General features: G+C 39.3%; 1 protein-coding gene across 1 annotated transcript in view; it reads right to left on the reverse strand.

The window, feature by feature from the left end:
- The window catches only part of LOC126483664 (protein PRRC1-like), a 75,221-nt gene that overhangs the window by 7,975 nt on the left and 46,719 nt on the right, over nucleotides 1–20,527 (reverse strand). The window contains exons 4-6 of the mRNA XM_050106723.1: nucleotides 9,131–9,233; nucleotides 8,795–8,962; nucleotides 3,337–3,526 (exon numbers count right to left, since the gene is read on the reverse strand). Coding sequence (XP_049962680.1) covers nucleotides 3,337–3,526; nucleotides 8,795–8,962; nucleotides 9,131–9,233 — 461 coding nt within the window. The remainder of the gene's footprint in view (nucleotides 1–3,336; nucleotides 3,527–8,794; nucleotides 8,963–9,130; nucleotides 9,234–20,527) is intronic.

Below are 20,527 nucleotides of genomic sequence, written 5' to 3' on the forward strand. Positions count from 1 at the left end.
AAATTGTATCACAAACTACAATATGCACATTTCTTCAACACAGTCAATGGAACATTTAAACATTGGTCTAGCGTCAAAGAACTCTGCTGCCTGACATGTTTAACAGTTAGTAACAGTTTCTTTGAAGACATCATCAGTTTCCAAGCGCTTTCCACCAAGAAATTCCTGAAGTTTTGGAAACAGATGAAAGTCTGATGGTGCTAAGTCACAACTGTATGGTGGATGAGCCCGTAATTCCCAATAAAACTTATTCAGTTGCATCTTTGTTCTTGCCGCAACGTGTGACCAAGCATTGTCATGAAGCAGAACGCTGCCGCTAGAGAGCGATCCCCACCAGTGATTTTGAATGGCACGCCTAAGTTTTAATAATGTTTCGAAGTACCTCTCAGCAGTTCACTTGCTTAGCTGAGTAGTAATGTGTTTGTCTACCATGCAGCAGGCCCCCGTTCGGTTCCCAGCCGGGTTGCAGATTTCCTCCACTCATGGACTGGGTATTGTGTTGTCCTCACCGACACACAAGTCACCCAATGTGTTATCACCTGAAATAAGACTTGCAACTCAGTGGCCGAACTTCCCAGAGGGGGTCTCCCAGCCATGAATGCCAATGATCATTTCATTCCATTTACGTCTCAGCATTTGTCATCATTCCTCTTCGCAAAAAGTCTAACAGAAGAATGCCTTTCCAGTCCAAAAAAATTGTGACCATGATTTTCTGTATTGAAGGTCTTGTTTGAACTTTCGTGGTTTCATCAAGGAATTTGAGTGACGCCGTTCACTGGATTGAGTGTAGTATGCAATCACGTGTGATCACCTGTCTCAATATGACTCAAGAACTTGTTACCATCCTTATGATAGCACTCCAAAACAGACAAAGAACAAGCCATTCGCATTGTTTTGTGTTCTTCAGTCAACATTCTCGGCACCCATCTCACAGACACATTTTCTGTAGTGAAGTTTGACTGTAGCAATGTGAAAAACTATTGAATTGCCTCATCAACTTTTCATATCAAGTCTTCAGTCCTGACAATAGACCGTACAGATCATTCTTCATCATGAACATTTGTCCTTCCTTCATGAAACAGCCTACATAGTTTACGCACAATTCCATCATTCATTACACCTGCACCATAAACTTCAACAAACTGTTGATGAATTTCTGCAGGACCAACTTGGCTGCGACTTCCAAGCTAGCGAGCAAGGCACTTTTTCATCTACCCAGATTTACTGGACAGCCCACTCATCGCGATACATGGAACTATCTTGAGAGGAGGCAGCATGGTTACCATTGCAGTTGATACAGCGGGGAGAAGAGGGCGGACAATTGACCTTGTGAGCATCCCTACCACAGGTTACACATTTGGCCGGATATCGACAGGACACTCAAGTGTGGTTGAAACGATGACACTGGTAGCAGCGCATCAGGTTATGAATGTACGGTTGGACTGTGATAACTTCATAACCCACTTTGATCTGGGACAGAAGCACCACTCCATCAAAAGTGAGAAAAAGAGTGTGTGTGGGCACTAAGGATGCATCTACCTTTTTCATCACCTGGTGGACTGCAATGACACCCTGAGCAGAGAGGTAAGTTTTGATTTATGCCTCAGTCAGACCATCGAGCAGCCTAGTGTAAGTAACATCATGGGAAGAATTCAGAGTTCTGTGGGCCTCTACATGAACAGGATAACTGTAGAGAAGTGATGCTGCAAGGAGTTGTTGCGCTTGAGACTCAGAAGTAGTCTCCAAAAGTAAGGTGCCATTGCCCTTTCTGAATAAGAAATGGATTTACCGTTGTGAAGGACTGACTGTCTTCAGTACGTCAATCTAAGAGGAACTGTAGTGCAGCTGGGTTGGTCTTTGAATCTTGAGCTTTATTCTATTTAAGTTCGGTAGATGTTGACTGTGATGATGATGATTGGTTCATTGCATGAAAATACCCCATGACTGACAGCGTCCCCGATGGTGCAGTCCTTCCCACTGCGGTTCCCCCCTCGGAGGGGCCTCACCCACTTTAGGTGATGGTTCACGACTCAGGTCACACCACCTGAACACCTGACAGAGGGACCAAACAGCAATTTGGGAAGGTAGCAGCTCAGGCAATCACCCCTCCCCCATCCTGGCCTGTACCAGGGGATACGTGCGAACCCTACTGTCGACCCGGGGCTATGAATTACGCGTTACCCAGTCACCTATTAAATGTCAGATGTGTAAGCTGGCCTTCAGGAGTGCACAGGGAGGAAGAAGTAAAAGAGGAAACTCAAACACCAAAGTGGACGAAGGACAGGAGAAGGTGAACTAAGAAAGAAAAAGGAAACGAAAAACAGTGGAGAGTAATATGATATTGACTACTGAAAATGTAGAATACATTTTCAAAAACAGTCCGGACCTGTTCCACAAGGGAGAGGAAAAAGAACAGCAAGAGAATAGATGTGCAGCACGGAAGGGAAAAGATGCTGCAAAGGCTGGGGCCCTGGGGTAGCCAAGCACGAACCTGCCAAAGACTGGCGAGCTCCCTTGGGGAGGTATGTTACTATGTTACAGGAACTTCTCTGTGTAGCATTGCAGACATGTGCGTACAGGGAGATACCAAATCAATTCCATAACTATTTTTGAGGTGATGATTAAAACTTAATGACTACCTCAAGTAGTGCCTTACAAATTTTTTGGTTTCAAAACCAAGTCAAGATGCACATAGTCAATTTAAGTCTCTCACGACAGACCTTACTCCTATTTTTAGTTGGGCTTATCTTCTTATATCTTATGCTGCAGGCATCATATTCAATAGGAGATTGTACAAGAGCTTCACAGGACTACAGCAATCTTAACTGTATGAGAACCCCTGAGATGGTTTATAAAATAAATGTCTTGAGGGACCCTACATTCAAGTTAGCTTCATATCAATAAGATGCTATAGGTTTTTTCCTGAATGTTAAAGCTTTATTCCTCCAATAATAATTTATGTAGGACTGAAAGAACAGCAGAAAATAACAAGGGCACAGAACAGCTTAGCTTATTAAAATTAGATAATCAATTACACAGCAAAGACGACAGTAATTGAAACAACTCCTTCAGACAGAATTTTCTCCTCAAAATGGTTTGAGAAGACAGCAACAGAAAGAGAGAGAGAGAGAGAGAGAGAGAGAGAGAGAGAGAGAGAGAGAGAGAGAGAGAGAGAGAAAGTACTTCCAAAGTTAACAACGTAATTATTAATTTATATCCAAGCTGCAAAATCAGAGCTTATAACTCATCTTGACTGGCTAAAAGTATCTTACAAAAACAACAAACAAAAAATAATTTCAATAGTACAATACACACACTCCAAATGATTATATTTACCTCCAAATTGCTGGCCATCAGGCTTCCAATAGTCACAGCATAGCCCGAACTCAGCAGAGGATAATCAGAAGGTGTGTCATCCCTTGCTAAATCCACAACAGTGGATGGTACAGGTGTTGTTCCAGTAAAAGTGTGTAGAGTTATTTTGTGACCAGGGTCATCCAATGTTAGCAAGCCTAAGTCGTACCACCTGAAAAGAATGAAACAACAGATCTAAAAACAATGTAATGCAGTTTTGTTGCATGTTTACACTTCATGGGAAAAAAAAAAAAAAATTTGACTTGGTTATATTTAGTAGAAATACATTAAATAACAGCTGCCAAGAATACTAAAAGAGGTAAAATATTGAAGCATTTGGCTTTAAGTTTGATCTGGAGATAAGTAACAAGGAAGAGAATGAGAGAAAAGGCTCATTAAAACAGGGATTTGAAGAAAGGAAACAACAGAAGTGTGGTGGGGAAGCAAAACATACAAGGCTTGAAAACAGTTAACACATATGTGTCAGACTAGGACTATGATTTTGACCTTTTACTGATTTTACCTTTTAAGCCATTTGTGCATCTAGTCTCTTTTAGAGCTGATAAGCATAATAATATGATAATTGCCCATGTTCAAAAAACTCTATTACTGATCCCACCATGAGCCCGGATATTTTCCTATGCTTTGAATTTTATTGGTTTCTCTCTAGATCTGTAATTTTGGAATTTGACTCGGAAGCCCTGTCTTGTAAAAGTTCCTGTGGATGATTCGGGCTCTCTCATCTGCTGTGACTTCAAGCACTTCACTGTCCCTATGGTAGTTTAAATATAAGGTACTACTTTTCACAAAAATCACTGGCTTTCATACAGTAGATGTTGCACAGCTGATAAAAACTCATGCAATTATATCTTAACGACGTTATCTACCCAGTACTTAACATCGTTTCAGTTTTCTGACACAACCAACCACTTGTGCAGAGCATCTAATTTGCCCTACAGGGAAGTATTCACTGGAGTGTATGTTGTCTTTATTTCCTACAGAGTAATCACAATGATGGCAAGAGAGAAAACTGCATGATTAATTGAGAAATAGGGGCCTTTTGATGTGCTAAAATTAGTGTTTCACAGTTTCTCAACCTGCTTTTAAATCACCTATAAGGAACAGAGAGAGAGAGAGAGAGAGAGAGAGAGAGAGAGAGAGAGAGAAGGAACAGAGAGAGAGAGAGAGAGAGAGAGAGAGAGAGAGAGAGAGAGAGAGAGAGAGAGAGAGAAGTACTTCCAAACAGTTAACACCATAATTATTAATTTATATCCAAGCTGCAAAATCAGAGCTTATAACTCATCTTGACTGGCTAAAAGTATCTTACAAAACAACAAACAAAAAATAATTTCAATAGTACAATACAGTTCATTAGTCTTATCAATGCCTCACTGTCAAGCAGTTTCAGCAATTAATTGGAACATACTTTTATCTCGAGTGATGTGAACCTCTACAACCACTGCCTGCAATTTGACTGTTAGGCTGACAGAATGTGACATGCTTCACTGACAGACAAAAGACTGACTGTTGCATTGACCCAGTATAGACAATTTTTCTGAAGATTGTGCTGCAGTTCCAAGTTTAAACTATCTTCCAAGTGTTAGTACATGCAGATCAAGAGCATACACCCTGGGTTTGTACGACAGAACAAATTTGTGGATCCCAACTGATTTACACTTTCTATTACAACACATGAAGATCAGCCGACAAACTGTAATTTGTGAAAACCAATACTAATAAATACAGCTTTAGGAGATGAAATTTATCCTTCGTGAAGACTTAGTTGTGGAAGGCGGTCCACCTTGGAAATGTAGCCTGACAAAATAAATATCCAAGCCAATGCTGGCAAATGGATTTCTATTTAATCAGCACCTAATCAATTCCCCAAAAAATCAAGTTGGTTGGGCAATGGACTAAAAGGAATACTACTGACAGTGAAAATAAAAAAAATGCAGTTATGTTAGTTTGTTTTTCATAAACCATTTACAATGATGCCAACAAATCCTGAAAGCTCTCACCTGTACCATTCAAAGAAAGTGAAGAGAGAGCAGCGAAAATATCAAATGTTAACACCATAAATTAAAATTCTGTCAGCAGTAGATGCATGGACTTGTATCCTGGCAGCTCAGTGGATAAGTATCTGATTATGAATTCAAAGTCCAGTGTTCAATCCGCAGTTGGTCTTATGATTTTTTTTCTGTCCTTTGTCATTTACCGGTATTTCACACCTGACAATACAGTATTTACTCAATTATAAGATGAGGTTTCTTCCACAACTCATCACTTGAACAATACAGGATCACCCTACATCAACAAATTGAACTACTGCTGCTGAGGTCAATACTTTTACATTGTGTAAGAGATTAAAACAGTTGTTGCCTTACATTTACGGATGAAGCTTTGGTAACTGAGATTACATACAGAGTTATCTTGAAAAATTCTGAAAGGTTGGAAGGGGAACACTTGACACCAGTTTGGCTGAGAACTAGGGCAAATTTGGGGAGGGACACTGGTAAGCGAACAGTGAATTTCATCATGTTGCCAACTACAGGAATGCATACAGCATATTTCGGCTTTTTGCCTGGATCCATTTGTAGCTGGAATTGAACCAATTTTAAAACTGGGCATATACTCAACATTAATACAAATTTCTGCAGGAGACAGTAAAAGTCTAGATAGGAGCCAGTGGTGTACTTGTGTGTTTTATGGAGTAACGTTGTCAATGCTCGCCATGAGGTACGATAGGAACAAAACTGGGTGGTGTTCGCACATTATGCATTGAAAATTTGTTCCACAATGACCAATCAATCTGGCTGCGTGCTCGAGAGACTTTCAAGCAGCATATTCATTGGGAAAAACTATGGACAAACAAAAAGAGGTGCGTCAATTGCTGGTTCTAAGCAGACAATGTGGGAGTAACCGACAGGCTATCTGTTTGGAAACAAGAGTGACGGAATACTGTCACATTCTCACATCCACAAAGATGAAAAATTTGCTATGTATTCAGAGAAAACAGTTATGTTCTCCAGCATCACAGTAACTACAACCTCACACATTGAAACATAATCAGAAGAAGCAGCAAAATATTTGTGCCAACCAAAATTGTAAATTTTAATGATGCCCGTTTCCTCACAGCAATTTCAGTTGTGCTATTAGGTACCGCTGTAACCAAATTACTGATACCACAGATGAGTGGCTTAGATAGTAAGCAGAAAAGGGAACTGAAGATAAAAGCTAAAGTACACCACTTTTTGTTTGCTTTATTTCTTCTGGTAGAAACAATCGGTAAATGGCGTAAGTTTAGAATAGGTGTATTGTTAATATTTTTTTATGCAGCTATTTCGTATGAATAGAACAGTTTGTAATTTTGATAAGTCAGAATATGGTGAAAATAAAATTTTCTCAAGGAATCTCTGAAAGAAGAAAGGGGATAACTGTGTATTCAGGGTCATCTTACGCTCATAAATACATTAATTTATGTGTGTACTTGAAATATCTCACGAAACTCCACCTTTGTCTGGAGTTGATGCTAAACTTGCTGGGTGAATCAGTGCAAAAGTCAGAGGAAAGAAAGAGTGTATCACCTCCAACAGGACATGCTTATATAGTGATCAAACCACCTTTGAGTTCAGGTCACAGGGCTTTGTTTTTACTTATGTCTGTGGACAGGCAGATGTTTCAGAGTGCTCAACATCTTTGTCTTCAGTATCACATTAAGAATGCCATGTATGGCAGTTCTTGAAACATTAGATATAAGTGAATACAGATGTCAATGGAGACAAGACTACAATATTACACTACATAAATGTGGTTGGCTGATCACAAAATTAAAATGAGGTGGACTAAGCACCTGCCTTTAATAAAATCCTGATACTTCAGGGTCTTTGGAGCATACCAACTTTGTATATTGTGTTTTGCAGTAGAAGAAAGAAAGGGGATGATGATGAAAGGAAGAAATGTCACATTTGATGACATGAAACTGGAGAAAAGAGTCTGCTTCATTAGTAACTGATCACCTGATGTCACTATGCTGCAATCTGTAATACCTCCTTTTGCTACTTTTTTTTGTATGCATCCTTATGAGTACACTCTTTCTCCTGACACCTCATATACTTGTGGACTTGAACAGTTTGAGATGTATTCGGTTCAAAATCAGCACAATCCAGTATATTGACTGATCAACACTCTGCATTTTTTTACGCAGACCAGCACATGAATCAAAGTGAAACAAATATGCTAAAACTTATGAATATACAATACACAGAACAACAGAGTAGGTTAAAGGAAGAAGACAATGACAATTAGTTTTCCCTGACAGAAGTATTATGGTCTCTACTTTGCAGGAAAATCAATGCGAAGTAATGACAATGTGGTTCCCTCAGTTATTCCTTTGCTACACTGCCCACTATTTTGAAAGAAATCTGATCAGCGTCTCTCAGAAGTGCTTGATTTTTTCATTACTACAATGTCTTAACTGTATGAAAACAATACTTTCTGATGACATAAGGAGGAATTGTGTGTCGTGAACCACTAAACCACCCCAACCTTCCTCCATTAGGCTTTGGTCTTTTTCCACCAGTGAGCATCAAGAAGGTTGAGCTTAATGTCTCATCAGTATTCACTTCATTAGAGACTGGGAACTAGCTTGCATTAAGCAAGGATCCAGCAAGATATCGTTCAGGACCTTCTGAGGGAACTATCCTGGTATCTCTCTGGGAAGCTACAAAATCTATATCTACATAGATACTCCGCAAGCCAATGTACAGCATGTAGCGGAGGTTACCCTGCACCTCTACTTGTCACTTCACTTCACTTCCCTTCCCTTCCCGTTCCACTCGTAAATACAGTACGGGAAGAACAACTGTCTGTAGGCCTCCATATGAGCCCTACTTTCTCTCATCTTCGTGGTCCTTACATGCAATGTATGTTGGTCACAATAGAATCATTTGGCAGTCAAGTTTCAAATGCCGGTTCTGTAAATTTTCTCAATAGTATTTCTCAAAAAGACCATTACATCAGAAAAAGCAGGTAGGGATTTAAAACCATGGGGAATGGAGCTTGAAACCAAACTCTGTACATCCTACGTAGTACTCTTGATAGTTTGTTATAAAGTTTAGACTTGAATGTAAAATTGTAAATTTGTGGTAAGATCTTATGGGCCCAAACCACTTAGGTCATTGGTCCCTAAGCTTACACACTACTTAATCTAGCTTAAACTAACTTACGCTACGGACAACACACACACACCCATGCCCGAGAGAGGACTCGAACCTCTGACGGGGGGAACCACGCGGACCGTTACAAGACACCTCAGACCGCACGGCTACCCCGTGCGGCAATGAGAATCTACATTTCAGCAATAAACAGCAGAATCAGACAAAGTTGCTGTTTGGCACTAACTCATGCACAAACACAGAGCTAGTATGTAACAGTTACTCACTGTCCTTCAGCAGCCTCCACAATAAAATTTTCCACAGCAACTACAGGTTGGTTCTCATGAACTTTACCACTTGTACGAACTGAGTGTATCCTTTCTTCTGCTGCTTTGAATGCCGAGCCATAACCAACTGGTTGTGCAGCAACAGTTACTGCTTGTGCTGGTAGTCCCCTACAAAATACGATCTTTAAAATATGTGATAAACATACATAAAAACTTATGCATACAGATATGAGTAAAGAGATTCCATAGAATACTTTACCACTATTTTATTTTTTCATTCTGTTCCGTGCCTATGTTAAAGGAGACAACAGCACAAAAACTGCACAACAGACTTACGTAACAGTAGCTTTGCCAAAAACTGCCTGGAAAGCTTCTCTAACTGGGCTTATTTTAATTTCTTTGTCTGATGCAACCACAATATCAATATCACCACCAGAATCTAAAACAGAAAGAAAAGTTCCAGAAAATAAATGATAGTATGCTGCTTATCTGCAGGACATGGTCATAATGTTCCCTTTGCAGCCAACTACTTGGCTTCACGTAATTGTCTGTACTTACAAATTTGTGCTCTGTAAAACCTGATGGTTTGTGTTTATACAATGGCATTATACTTATATTTAAATTTATGCTGTGCATTTTTCCCTGTTACAGTGTAACCAAGTTTGTTTTTTTTTGCTTCAGCATAGATAATTATCTCAAATTTTACGTGGGCTACTCTAACAGAAATGAGCAACTTAAAAGTGTTACATCAGAGTTACAAGGAAAAATTGGTATTGATGTATAGCCACTGGCCACTTTCTGTGCTTGTGTCCTTTCTTTTTTGGTTGACGTGACATCACATTGTCATACAGACGGGAAACTTCTCTTCCACTATCACTCTTGGGTTTAATTTGTATGATCAAAATTCTTGTACAAAATTTGTCACTATTATTCTCACAGGGTGTATATGCAGACACGGAGAAAAAAAATTCCCGGATCTCCCAGTTAAAAATACATTTTCTCCGGGGTGAAAATGCGCTTTTGCCATGTGAAGTGACAGACAGTATACTTTCCCTCGGAAATGTAAAACTTATCCTTTGATAGGATATGGTTTTATACAGCAACATAGAATGTCCCGGCACTTTAGAAAACAATACTGAGGGGGAGAAAACATGTTTTGGAAAGATCTTTGATGTGCAGCAACATGTACGCTGCATACTTTCGTATTACGAAAGTATAAATTCGAATTCCACCAACAGGAAGAGTTAATGGTTTAAATTAATATACATAGTGTTGCTACAAGAAAAGAAAAGCTTTCGCATATAATATTTGTCTCGAAGATTAATAAGCTACAGGAGAAGCTAAGCTTTCACTTATAATGTTGATCTGTTTAGCACATGGTACACTTTAAGATACATCACACAAATACGCCAGCAAGACTTTTAATACCGATATAAATCTCTGATCTTCTGGGCTAGAAATTTTTCTAAATGGCTCATCATCAAAGAGTTGATTTTTAAAAGAGACCAAACACGCCGTGATTTGAGAACTCCATCCTACACTCTCGCACACAGTTCATCTTGCGTAAAAGGAAATTTACTTTGAAAATAATGCTTTCAGAACAACAATTCACAATATTTTCCTGTGACCTGTTACAAATAGATTCATTTCAGCAGTTGTCACAGAGCACCAGATAAGAGGCGTCACCGTGCTTGTATAGCTACAGTCATGTAGGAAGCCCGTATGTTCATACGTGTAAAACATTAAAAGATCTTACATTACATCATAAAAGAAACAAGACATCAGAGGTTACTCCAAGAGCCTCAGAATTTTATGAACCATACTAAAATGCATAGTTCACCTTACAGTGCACATTTGTATGTCCAGATTCTCAATGATGTGGCCTTGACCAGATAGAAGCTTTTCGGTACGGTTTTCGGGACATAAATTTTCGTAAGTACCAGTACTGTATTATCTCATGTTTGGATCTTTATTATGGCATAATGCCATATGTGCTAGAAGATGAAAATGTGCACCTGAAATGCAGCGAACAGTTGAAACTAGCCAATAGTATGGAATAAATTGACTGCCTCAGCAGGAAAGCTTAATAAAAGCCAAATTTATTTATCAAACCGACAAAAATAACTTCATTGTTCTGCAAGGCTTTATTGTTCTGCAATGCTTGACTGTCAGAAAGGTGGAAATAAAATTTGAAACTAGTAACATAGTTTACCCTTTCGTAATTATGTGAATGTATTTTAATTCACTTGATAGCTCCCAGTCACAGAAATCCATCTTGTTTTCATTTGACATGAGAGCAGTAAACGAAGAGGAAACAGAAAAATCACTAAATGTAAAACCAGGTCACGTGGAGACTACACTATGCACGCAATCAAAAATCAACTTATAATTCATTCAGAAATCAACTTAGAATGTGTTCAAAAACCAGCAGGGATGCATTTCAAAATCATATGAATAATGGATAAACCGACGAGCGCTGGATGCTAGGTGCTTTGTGAAACAAGGCTTTTTTTCTTAAGAATATGAATTTGCCCCCTCCCCCCGAAATTGCTGCCCAGTTCAGATACTCAGATACCCCAGTTTGCCCTCACTCCCCACTAGATTCGGGCCTGCTGCACATGCATAAATCTGGCAACTTGGGCGCACTAGTAAAATTTTTACGGGTTCCATGTGGCTGGTTGCTGCTACTGCTGCTTACACAGCCAACAGCCACATTTCTGTAGCCAGAAGTGGGAGAAGATACTACTCATACACGACTCAACTGCGCGTGTGCATGAGCCCACTCGTAACTGATTAAAAGAGTCAAATGTAAACAGTTGTGATGTCACGCACATCGAAGGCAATTTGTTGTTATGATGCACTGCATAGTCTTCCGAAAGCCTTTGACACATTTTGCTGTTGGCAGATACTTGTACGAGCACTGTGTTATTTTATATGGTGCATTTCCTTTGCAATTTAAGTTTTATTTTGGTTTTTTTCTCTTGTTCACGTTTTAATGCTGCAGTATTATTCTGCAGTAGTGGATACAGTAATATCCTTTGTTAGAGTAACGGTTCTTATCAGTCAAAATTACAAAAATTTAACTGAAAACTAAAACAATGAAAAATTCCCGGAATTCTAAAAAATTCCTGGATTTTTCCGGGTTTTCTCCCAGATGAAAAAATTCCCGGGTTTTTCCCCGATCTCCCGGTTGTCCCAGGTCGTATACACCCTGTCTCAGACCTGTCCCCTTGTGTACAGTAACTGAGATTGCTTTACAGGTATTTGGCAACATCCTTGGTACTTATCTAAAACAGTCAGTTTTCAATCCATAACCTTATCAATGTTCTGCACACACTTTTTCACAAATTAACAATATAACTAACATATCTTTCAGTCACAAATGTGATTCAAAATTAACTGTAAAATTTTTGTGCAACGAATGTCAGGTATTTATACTGTGTGTGTGTGTGTGTGTGTGTGTGTGTGTGTGTGTGTGTGTGCGCGCAGATGAATGGTGAATCCTGACTACTTTATGAACATTTTTGCCAGATAGCCTGCAGTGCCATTAATTTGTCAAATTGAAGTGAATCACTTTCATAGAATGTTCCACACTGTATCAGACTCTCAACACAAACAACACATACTGTAGATTTTTGTGGAGCCATTTCGGTGGCCTCCATTCATCTTGCAGGTGACAGAAATAGTGCATAAAGAAATCTGTGCGTTTATTTTGAACTGCCCTCATACAGAAATATATAAACAGTTGCTCTGTATTAAATATACGATACAGAAAATGAGATTGCTAGGTGAGAAAAAATATTATCGAATGTGTACCACTGAATACGGTACTGGAGGTCTCTCATTCTTAATGCTTAAGGAGTATACAGTAATTACTGTTATCTGTGTGACCAAGATTATGTAGAGAATATGGCTAACAGAGAACATAGTGTCACCAAATTGCAGCAAAACACAGTGCACAATTTCAGACATTGTGACAATCTTATGCAACTCAATGTGTCATCTTTATGGTGAGTGCACTCTATCCTTTACCTAATATTGTTGATATTGCAACCCGGAGCTTCCATTGTGTGATATTTTATTATGACATCGCGGACAAATAATCTGAAAAATAACAACATTTTAAATTCTTAAGTGTGAACAAAGACAAATATTTTTCTTGCTAATATCATATTTTTAATATCTGCACAGGTATTACAATGCCTGGTAAACAACACAGTCGGCACAAGGTACTGTATGGGCCAACGGTGGCTCAACAGAATAGAAGCCCACAAGAAGAAATGAAGACTTGCCATGCAAATCAATCTACGGGGAAGCAGAAGTCCGAAACCATGTACAGATGTGCACAGAGATAAACAAAACACATGGCAGATGTAGCTGACTGGCACTGCTGGTTGACAACCGAGCACATGGAAATGGCATGTAGCATGAGGTGCAAGGCAATGTCTACAGTGGTTGAACTCAGTGTTAAAACTGACCCACCCAGCTTACTGCAGCAGGTAGGTAAACACTTCCAGCTATGGGTCTGCCCATACAACGTATTATGTATGTCCCCAGGGCAGTTGCCCACACTATTCCGTCACGATAACCATGATAGCTCATCTCCTCCAGTGTGATGTCCACTAGTTGTGCAGAAATTGAGTGCTGATATCTTAAACATAAGAATAGTCAAGCCACCACTGACATTTTTGGCTATTGTTGAAATGTGATTAATAGAAGGCCTGCTATTTTGCATGAGATTTCATGATTTACAATGTGGACTCACTCAAAAGTTTTCACTCACTCACTGAACACTAGATGATGAAACTATCTGCAATGAAATGATACTTCACTACAATTGTACAGAAATGTACACATTGCTGTGCACATTTAATTGTCAATAGCTTTCTAGCATAACAGAAAATGAGAGGCAAATTTAAAGTGAAAAATTTTCTTGCTGCAAATTCCTTTCACTCTGTTGATGAGTTCCACAAAAAAGTTTAGAACCATTTGTAGTTATGATACATGCATATACGATCAAAAATATATTTATTATTTTTTTTAATCAGCATTCTATGACACAAAAGAGTGAGAGGCAGAGGGAGGGGTAAGGGAAGAGCGTTCTGTATGAAGAACAATGAAATACGAGAGTCTATTGTCACAAGAAGATCATTAGAATATTTTACTGGAGCAGCGTTGCACAGCCTCAAAATACGGAAATAGTTTCATGTTGGACCACCTGAAGTTGTTAGAGAATATACCATTTACTGAATGGCTAGTATTGTTCACATATCAGTTTTCAAGTTGACACAGAATAAAGAAGTTCAGACTTTGCCTCACATGAACTGAAGACTTCAATGGCACATTTTTGTCATGGGTTGTCATTTGAACTTATTTGACAGAACATACAGTTTATCATGAAAGTTGATATTAACTGCATGAAACTGTTCCATACAATATAAACAATGTTTGTATTTTCTCCACGTCAACTTGAGAATGACCACATGGCTGACACTAGTTATACAACAAAGGTTACATTTTCTAGCCACTTGGGATTCCCAATTTGAAACTGCTGTATTTCAAGACATCATTAGACACTGGAAACAAGCTTAGGCTGTGCAAGGCAGGGGAAGAAAATTGGCTGTTTCATTCATTAAACTACAGAAAAACTACATCTGGATGAAGATTTGAACCTAACTCTTGCTAAATGCAAGTCCAGATGGCTAACAACAGCACCACCTTGCTTGGTGGGCCTGTGTCAGGATGGAGATTTGGTGCTATTATTTATATTTTATACTATCAATTGACTTGCTCATGAGTCGTTTAACTTCAGCAATCACAGGCACTTAAACTTCCATAGTACTACCATGTACCACCCCCCCCCCCCCCCCCCCATGAACCATGGACCTTGCCGTTGGTGGGGTGGCTTGCGTGCCTCAGCGATACAGATAGCCGTACCGTAGGTGCAACCACAACGGAGGGGTATCTGTTGAGAGGCCAGACAAACGTGTGGTTCCTGAAGAGGGGCAGCAGCCTTTTCAGTAGTTGCAAGGGCAACAGTCTGGATGATTGACTGATCTGGCCTTGTAACAATAACCAAAACGGCCTTGCTGTGCTGGTACTGCGAACGGCTGAAAGCAAGGGGAAACTACAGCCGTAATTTTTCCCGAGGGCATGCAGCTTTACTGTATGATTACATGATGATGGCGTCCTCTTGGGTAAAATATCCCGGAGGTAAAATAGTCCCCCATTCGGATCTCCGGGCGGGGACTACTCAAGAGGATGTCGTTATCAGGAGAAAGAAAACTGGCGTTCTACGGATCGGAGCGTGGAATGTCAGATCCCTTAATCGGGCAGGTAGGTTAGAAAATTTGAAAAGGGAAATGGATAGGTTGAAGTTAGATATAGTGGGAATTAGTGAAGTTCGGTGGCAGAAGGAACAAGACTTCTGGTCAGGTGACTACAGGGTTATAAACACAAAATCAAATAGGGGTAATGCAGGAGTAGGTTTAATAATGAATAGGAAAATAGGAATGCGGGTAAGCTACTACAAACAGCGTAGTGAACGCATTATTGTGGCCAAGATAGATACGAAGCCCACACCTACTACAGTAGTACAAGTTTATATGCCAACTAGCTCTGCAGATGACGAAGAAATTGAAGAAATGTATGATGAAATAAAAGAAATTATTCAGATTGTGAAGGGAGACGAAAATTTAATAGTCATGGGTGACTGGAATTCGAGTGTAGGAAAAGGGAGTGAAGGAAACATAGTAGGTGAATATGGATTGGGGGACAGAAATGAAAGAGGAAGCCGCCTGGTCGAATTTTGCACTAACACTTGGTTTAAGAATCATGAAAGAAGGTTGTATACATGGAAGAACCCTGGAGATACTAAAAGGTATCAGATAGATTATATAATGGTAAGACAGAGATTTAGGAACCAGGTTTTAAATTGTAAGACATTTCCAGGGGCAGATGTGGACTCTGACCACAATCTATTGGTTATGACCTGTAGATTAAAACTGAAGAAACTGCAAAAAGGTGGGAATTTAAGGAGATGGGACCTGGATAAACTAAAAGAACCAGAGGTTGTACAGAGATTCAGGGAGAGCATAAGGGAGCAATTGACAGGAATGGGGGAAATAAATACAGTAGAAGAAGAATGGGTAGCTTTGAGGGATGAAGTAGTGAAGGCAGCAGAGGATCAAGTAGGTAAAAAGACAAGGGCTAGTAGAAATCCTTGGGTAACAGAAGAAATATTGAATTTAATTGATGAAAGGAGAAAATATAAAAATGCAGTAAGTGAAACAGGCAAAAAGGAATACAAACGTCTCAAAAATGAGATCGACAGGAAGTGCAAAATGGCTAAGCAGGGATGGCTAGAGGACAAATGTAAGGATGTAGAGGCCTATCTCACTAGGGGTAAGATAGATACCGCCTACAGGAAAATTAAAGAGACCTTTGGAGATAAGAGAACGGCTTGTATGAATATCAAGAGCTCAGATGGAAACCCAGTTCTAAGCAAAGAAGGGAAAGCAGAAAGGTGGAAGGAGTATATAGAGGGTCTATACAAGGGCGATGTACTTGAGGACAATATTATGGAAATGGAAGAGGATGTAGATGAAGATGAAATGGGAGATATGATACTGCGTGAAGAGTTTGACAGAGCACTGAAAGACCTGAGTCGAAACAAGGCCCCCGGAGTAGACAATATTCCATTGGAACTACTGACGGCTGTGGGAGAGCCAGTCCTGACAAAACTCTACCATCTGGTGAGCAAGATGTATGAAACAGGCGAAATACCCTCAGACTTCAAGAAGAATATAATAATTCCAATCCCAAAGAAAGCAGGTGTTGACAGATGTGAAAATTACCGAACTATCAGCTTATTAAGTCACAGCTGCAAAATACTAACACGAATTCTTTACAGACGAATGGAAAAACTAGTAGAAGCCAACTTCGGGGAAGATCAGTTTGGATTCCGTAGAAACACTGGAACACGTGAGGCAATACTGACCTTACGACTTATCTTAGAAGAAAGATTAAGGAAAGGCAAACCTACGTTTCTAGCATTTATAGACTTAGAGAAAGCTTTTGACAATGTTGACTGGAATACTCTCTTTCAAATTCTAAAGGTGGCAGGGGTAAAATACAGGGAGCGAAAGGCTATTTACAATTTGTACAGAAACCAGATGGCAGTTATAAGAGTCGAGGAACATGAAAGGGAAGCAGTGGTTGGGAAGGGAGTAAGACAGGGTTGTAGCCTCTCCCCGATGTTGTTCAATCTGTATATTGAGCAAGCAGTAAAGGAAACAAAAGAAAAATTCGGAGTAGGTATTAAAATTCATGGAGAAGAAATAAAAACTTTGAGGTTCGCCGATGACATTGTAATTCTGTCAGAGACAGCAAAGGACTTGGAAGAGCAGTTGAATGGAATGGACAGTGTCTTGAAAGGCGGATATAAGATGAACATTAACAAAAGCAAAACAAGGATAATGGAATGTAGTCTAATTAAGTCGGGTGATGCTGAGGGAATTAGATTAGGAAATGAGGCACTTAAAGTAGTAAAGGAGTTTTGTTATTTGGGGAGCAAAATAACTGATGATGGTCGAAGTAGAGTGGATATAAAATGTAGGCTGGCAATGGCAAGGAAAGCGTTTCTGAAGAAGAGAAATTTGTTAACATCCAGTATAGATTTAAGTGTCAGCATGTCATTTCTGAAAGTATTCGTATGGAGTGTAGCCATGTATGGAAGTGAAACATGGACGATAAATAGTTTGGACAAGAAGAGAATAGAAGCTTTCGAAATGTGGTGCTACAGAAGAATGCTGAAGATTAGATGGGTAGATCACATAACTAACGAGGAAGTATTGAATAGGATTGGGGACAAGAGAAGTTTGTGGCACAACTTGACCAGAAGAAGGGATCGGTTGGTAGAACATGTTCTGAGGCATCAAGGGATCACCAATTTAGTATTGGAGGGCAGCGTGGAGGGTAAAAATCATAGAGGGAGACCAAGAGATGAATACACTAAGCAGATTCAGAAGGATGTAGGTTGCAGTAGGTACTGGGAGATGAAAAAGCTTGCACAGGATAGAGTAGCATGGAGAGCTGCATCAAACCAGTCTCAGGACTGAAGACCACAACAACAACAACAACCATGTACCACAATTTTTAGTCATTCGTTTTGTTTAAAAAATGAAATTCCACATACACATTATTTTCATTTACGTCAAAAAATAATGTCCAAGAGATTTTCAAAACTAGTATCATCCTCTACTCTTAAGCACAATGATATCACGAACTAAATGATAAACTCATCAGAAATGCTAATGTAGCTTAGTATGCACTGGTGAAAGGTTAATAAAGGCAACAAAATTACTCCGAATTTGCTGTGAATAATGAGGTACAAATAGATTAAGAGGTTGAATTACTCTCATGAACCTGACATCAGTTCACTGCAGTACCCTGATTTTTAAACTTTCAAATTCTTTGTAATTAGTCGCCAATCATTCAATGAGTCGTCCACAGTTGGTGGAAGGGCTGCCAGTTGCTAATCATTTCACTTAATTAATAACCAAATATTTAAAAAAACATTTTAAATTATCATTTTTTGTTGAGATTGAAACAATACATAAATTTTGGTACAACTAGGGGGGGGGGGGGGGGGGGACATCGGTGTTTAGTAAACCAGTTTATCTGGATAATCGAACTGTGTACTTTTATTTACCAACAAAAACTGCATACATTTATAAGCACATGGATCTCTTCTATTATTACCAAGGCAAGTACATAGGTATGTACATAGTACAGCCAAGTAAAATAAAAAGTAACACTTGCGCATTTTGCATATATAGCATGTTACTTATACAATCAATACTAAAAAATATCCTTTCATTTTGATATGTCTGAGCAAGCCTACCCGTTTAAGAGCAGCTAAGTCATGCACTTTTTTCAGGAAAGGTATCCGATGCTGGTCGCTTTTATTTTGAGCTTCAAAACCATCGCAAGGCAGTATCTAAACAAGTAAATGCTTCAGAAACTGCCTTTATATTTTCATCTTCATTTTCTAAACAACTAGTTGTTGAGATGCTGCTGCCACACACTTTCTTCACGCTCCTCTTCTCTTTCTAACAATAACTTATGTAATAATTCTTTTCTGTAATAGCGTTTGAAAGACTCAATAACACCTTGATACATTGGGTTGTAATAGGACATTACATTATGTGGAAGAACCATCACTTGAACTCGTCCTTTTCCTTTAAGATATCACATTATGGAAAAGTTGGAGCACTGACAAGGAGCAATAATTCTCCCTTTTGCCATTTAACTGATTAAAACTTCTGTAAATCATTTCCTGAAAATCATACTACCCATTCAGGTGCTCAGTGGCTGTCAGTAGCAGTAGTGCAAGCTAAAGCAGTAGTGCAATCCTATCTTATTTTAGGACTAGGTGCTCTACATAATTACATGAAGTAAAAGTTTTTCTTGGCAAAACATTCCAGTTGAGCCCAGTTTCATCAGCATTGTAGACCTTTCCAAGAGCATAATCTTTTTCCCTCAATAAGGCCCTTTACTGATACAAGAAGGTCAGACTACTGCTCAAGGTGACCTAAATATAGCAAGGCAAGACTGAATCTCACATTAAATCAACAAAAAATGTACAAGAAAGTAAACAGTTTACCTTTCTATTTGTGGCCACCATCTGAGAAACTTTTACTGCTGGTATGGGAAGCTCAAACTATGAATGATTACATGCTTTCTGACAAACAAGATAAATAATACTTTACTGGGTTTCCTTTACCCCCACTAACTACAGTAGGCAGTTGAGAAGAATGCCTGCGACAGGTGAGGTTGGGAGCAGTGAAACAGCCTTTCCTCTCTCCCACTTCTGCCCCATGACTGCCTGCCATGTCAGCCTTGTTGTGTTTCATTGTTTGCCATTCTTGGCCTCTCAATTTCTTGTATTTTTTATATACAGCACCAGTGAGAAAGATAAAAATTCTAGCAAAATGCAGACAGCAATGTAAGCAATAAATGGATGAGAAAAATCAATTGACGAAGTTTTTACTGAATAAAACAAAATGTATATAATGATGAAAAGTCATAGTTCAGAAGCTGCATACACAGTACCATTACTGATGAACTAATGATACAGCAGCTTCTGATATCAGGTATACACAAATGAAGAATTTAACTGATATTATTCCGAAAATGAAATGATCATATGGCTTTTCTGGTCAGGAGATCCATCCGGGGTTGTTCAACCACCTAGTGCAGGTTGTTTTTGATACCACATTGGCGAGTTGCACGTCAATGAAATGATGATAAGGACAACACAACACACAGTCTCTCAGCAGATAAAATCGCCAGGATTCAAACCGAAGGCCCCCAATAATCTCAAATCCGCTGCAGCGGAGTGTGACTCCACATGTGAGATACGAGGTGGGAAGTACATAATCAGAACATGAGCTATGATCCTGTCTCTCTGTTGACACTTTGGGAGTTAGAACACTGGTGATACACAGGAGGCCTGTCTTCGTGAGGTGGGCTCAGCTCTTCAGCTCGTGCAGCTTGAGCAATCTACTCATTTACTACTGTGTGCTCTGAGCACACTAAAGGTTGGGTTCCTAGCCTCATTTAGTTGGAAACTGCTTCATATTTTTGTCAGTCCATCATGTAACCAGACCTTTACAGATTATTTTAAAACTGAATCCCAGAAAGTGTTGGCCTGTTTTAACAACTCTGTGC

This window comes from Schistocerca serialis, chromosome 6 (genome assembly GCF_023864345.2).
Source record: "Schistocerca serialis cubense isolate TAMUIC-IGC-003099 chromosome 6, iqSchSeri2.2, whole genome shotgun sequence".
Taxonomy (NCBI): Eukaryota; Metazoa; Arthropoda; class Insecta; order Orthoptera; family Acrididae; genus Schistocerca; species Schistocerca serialis.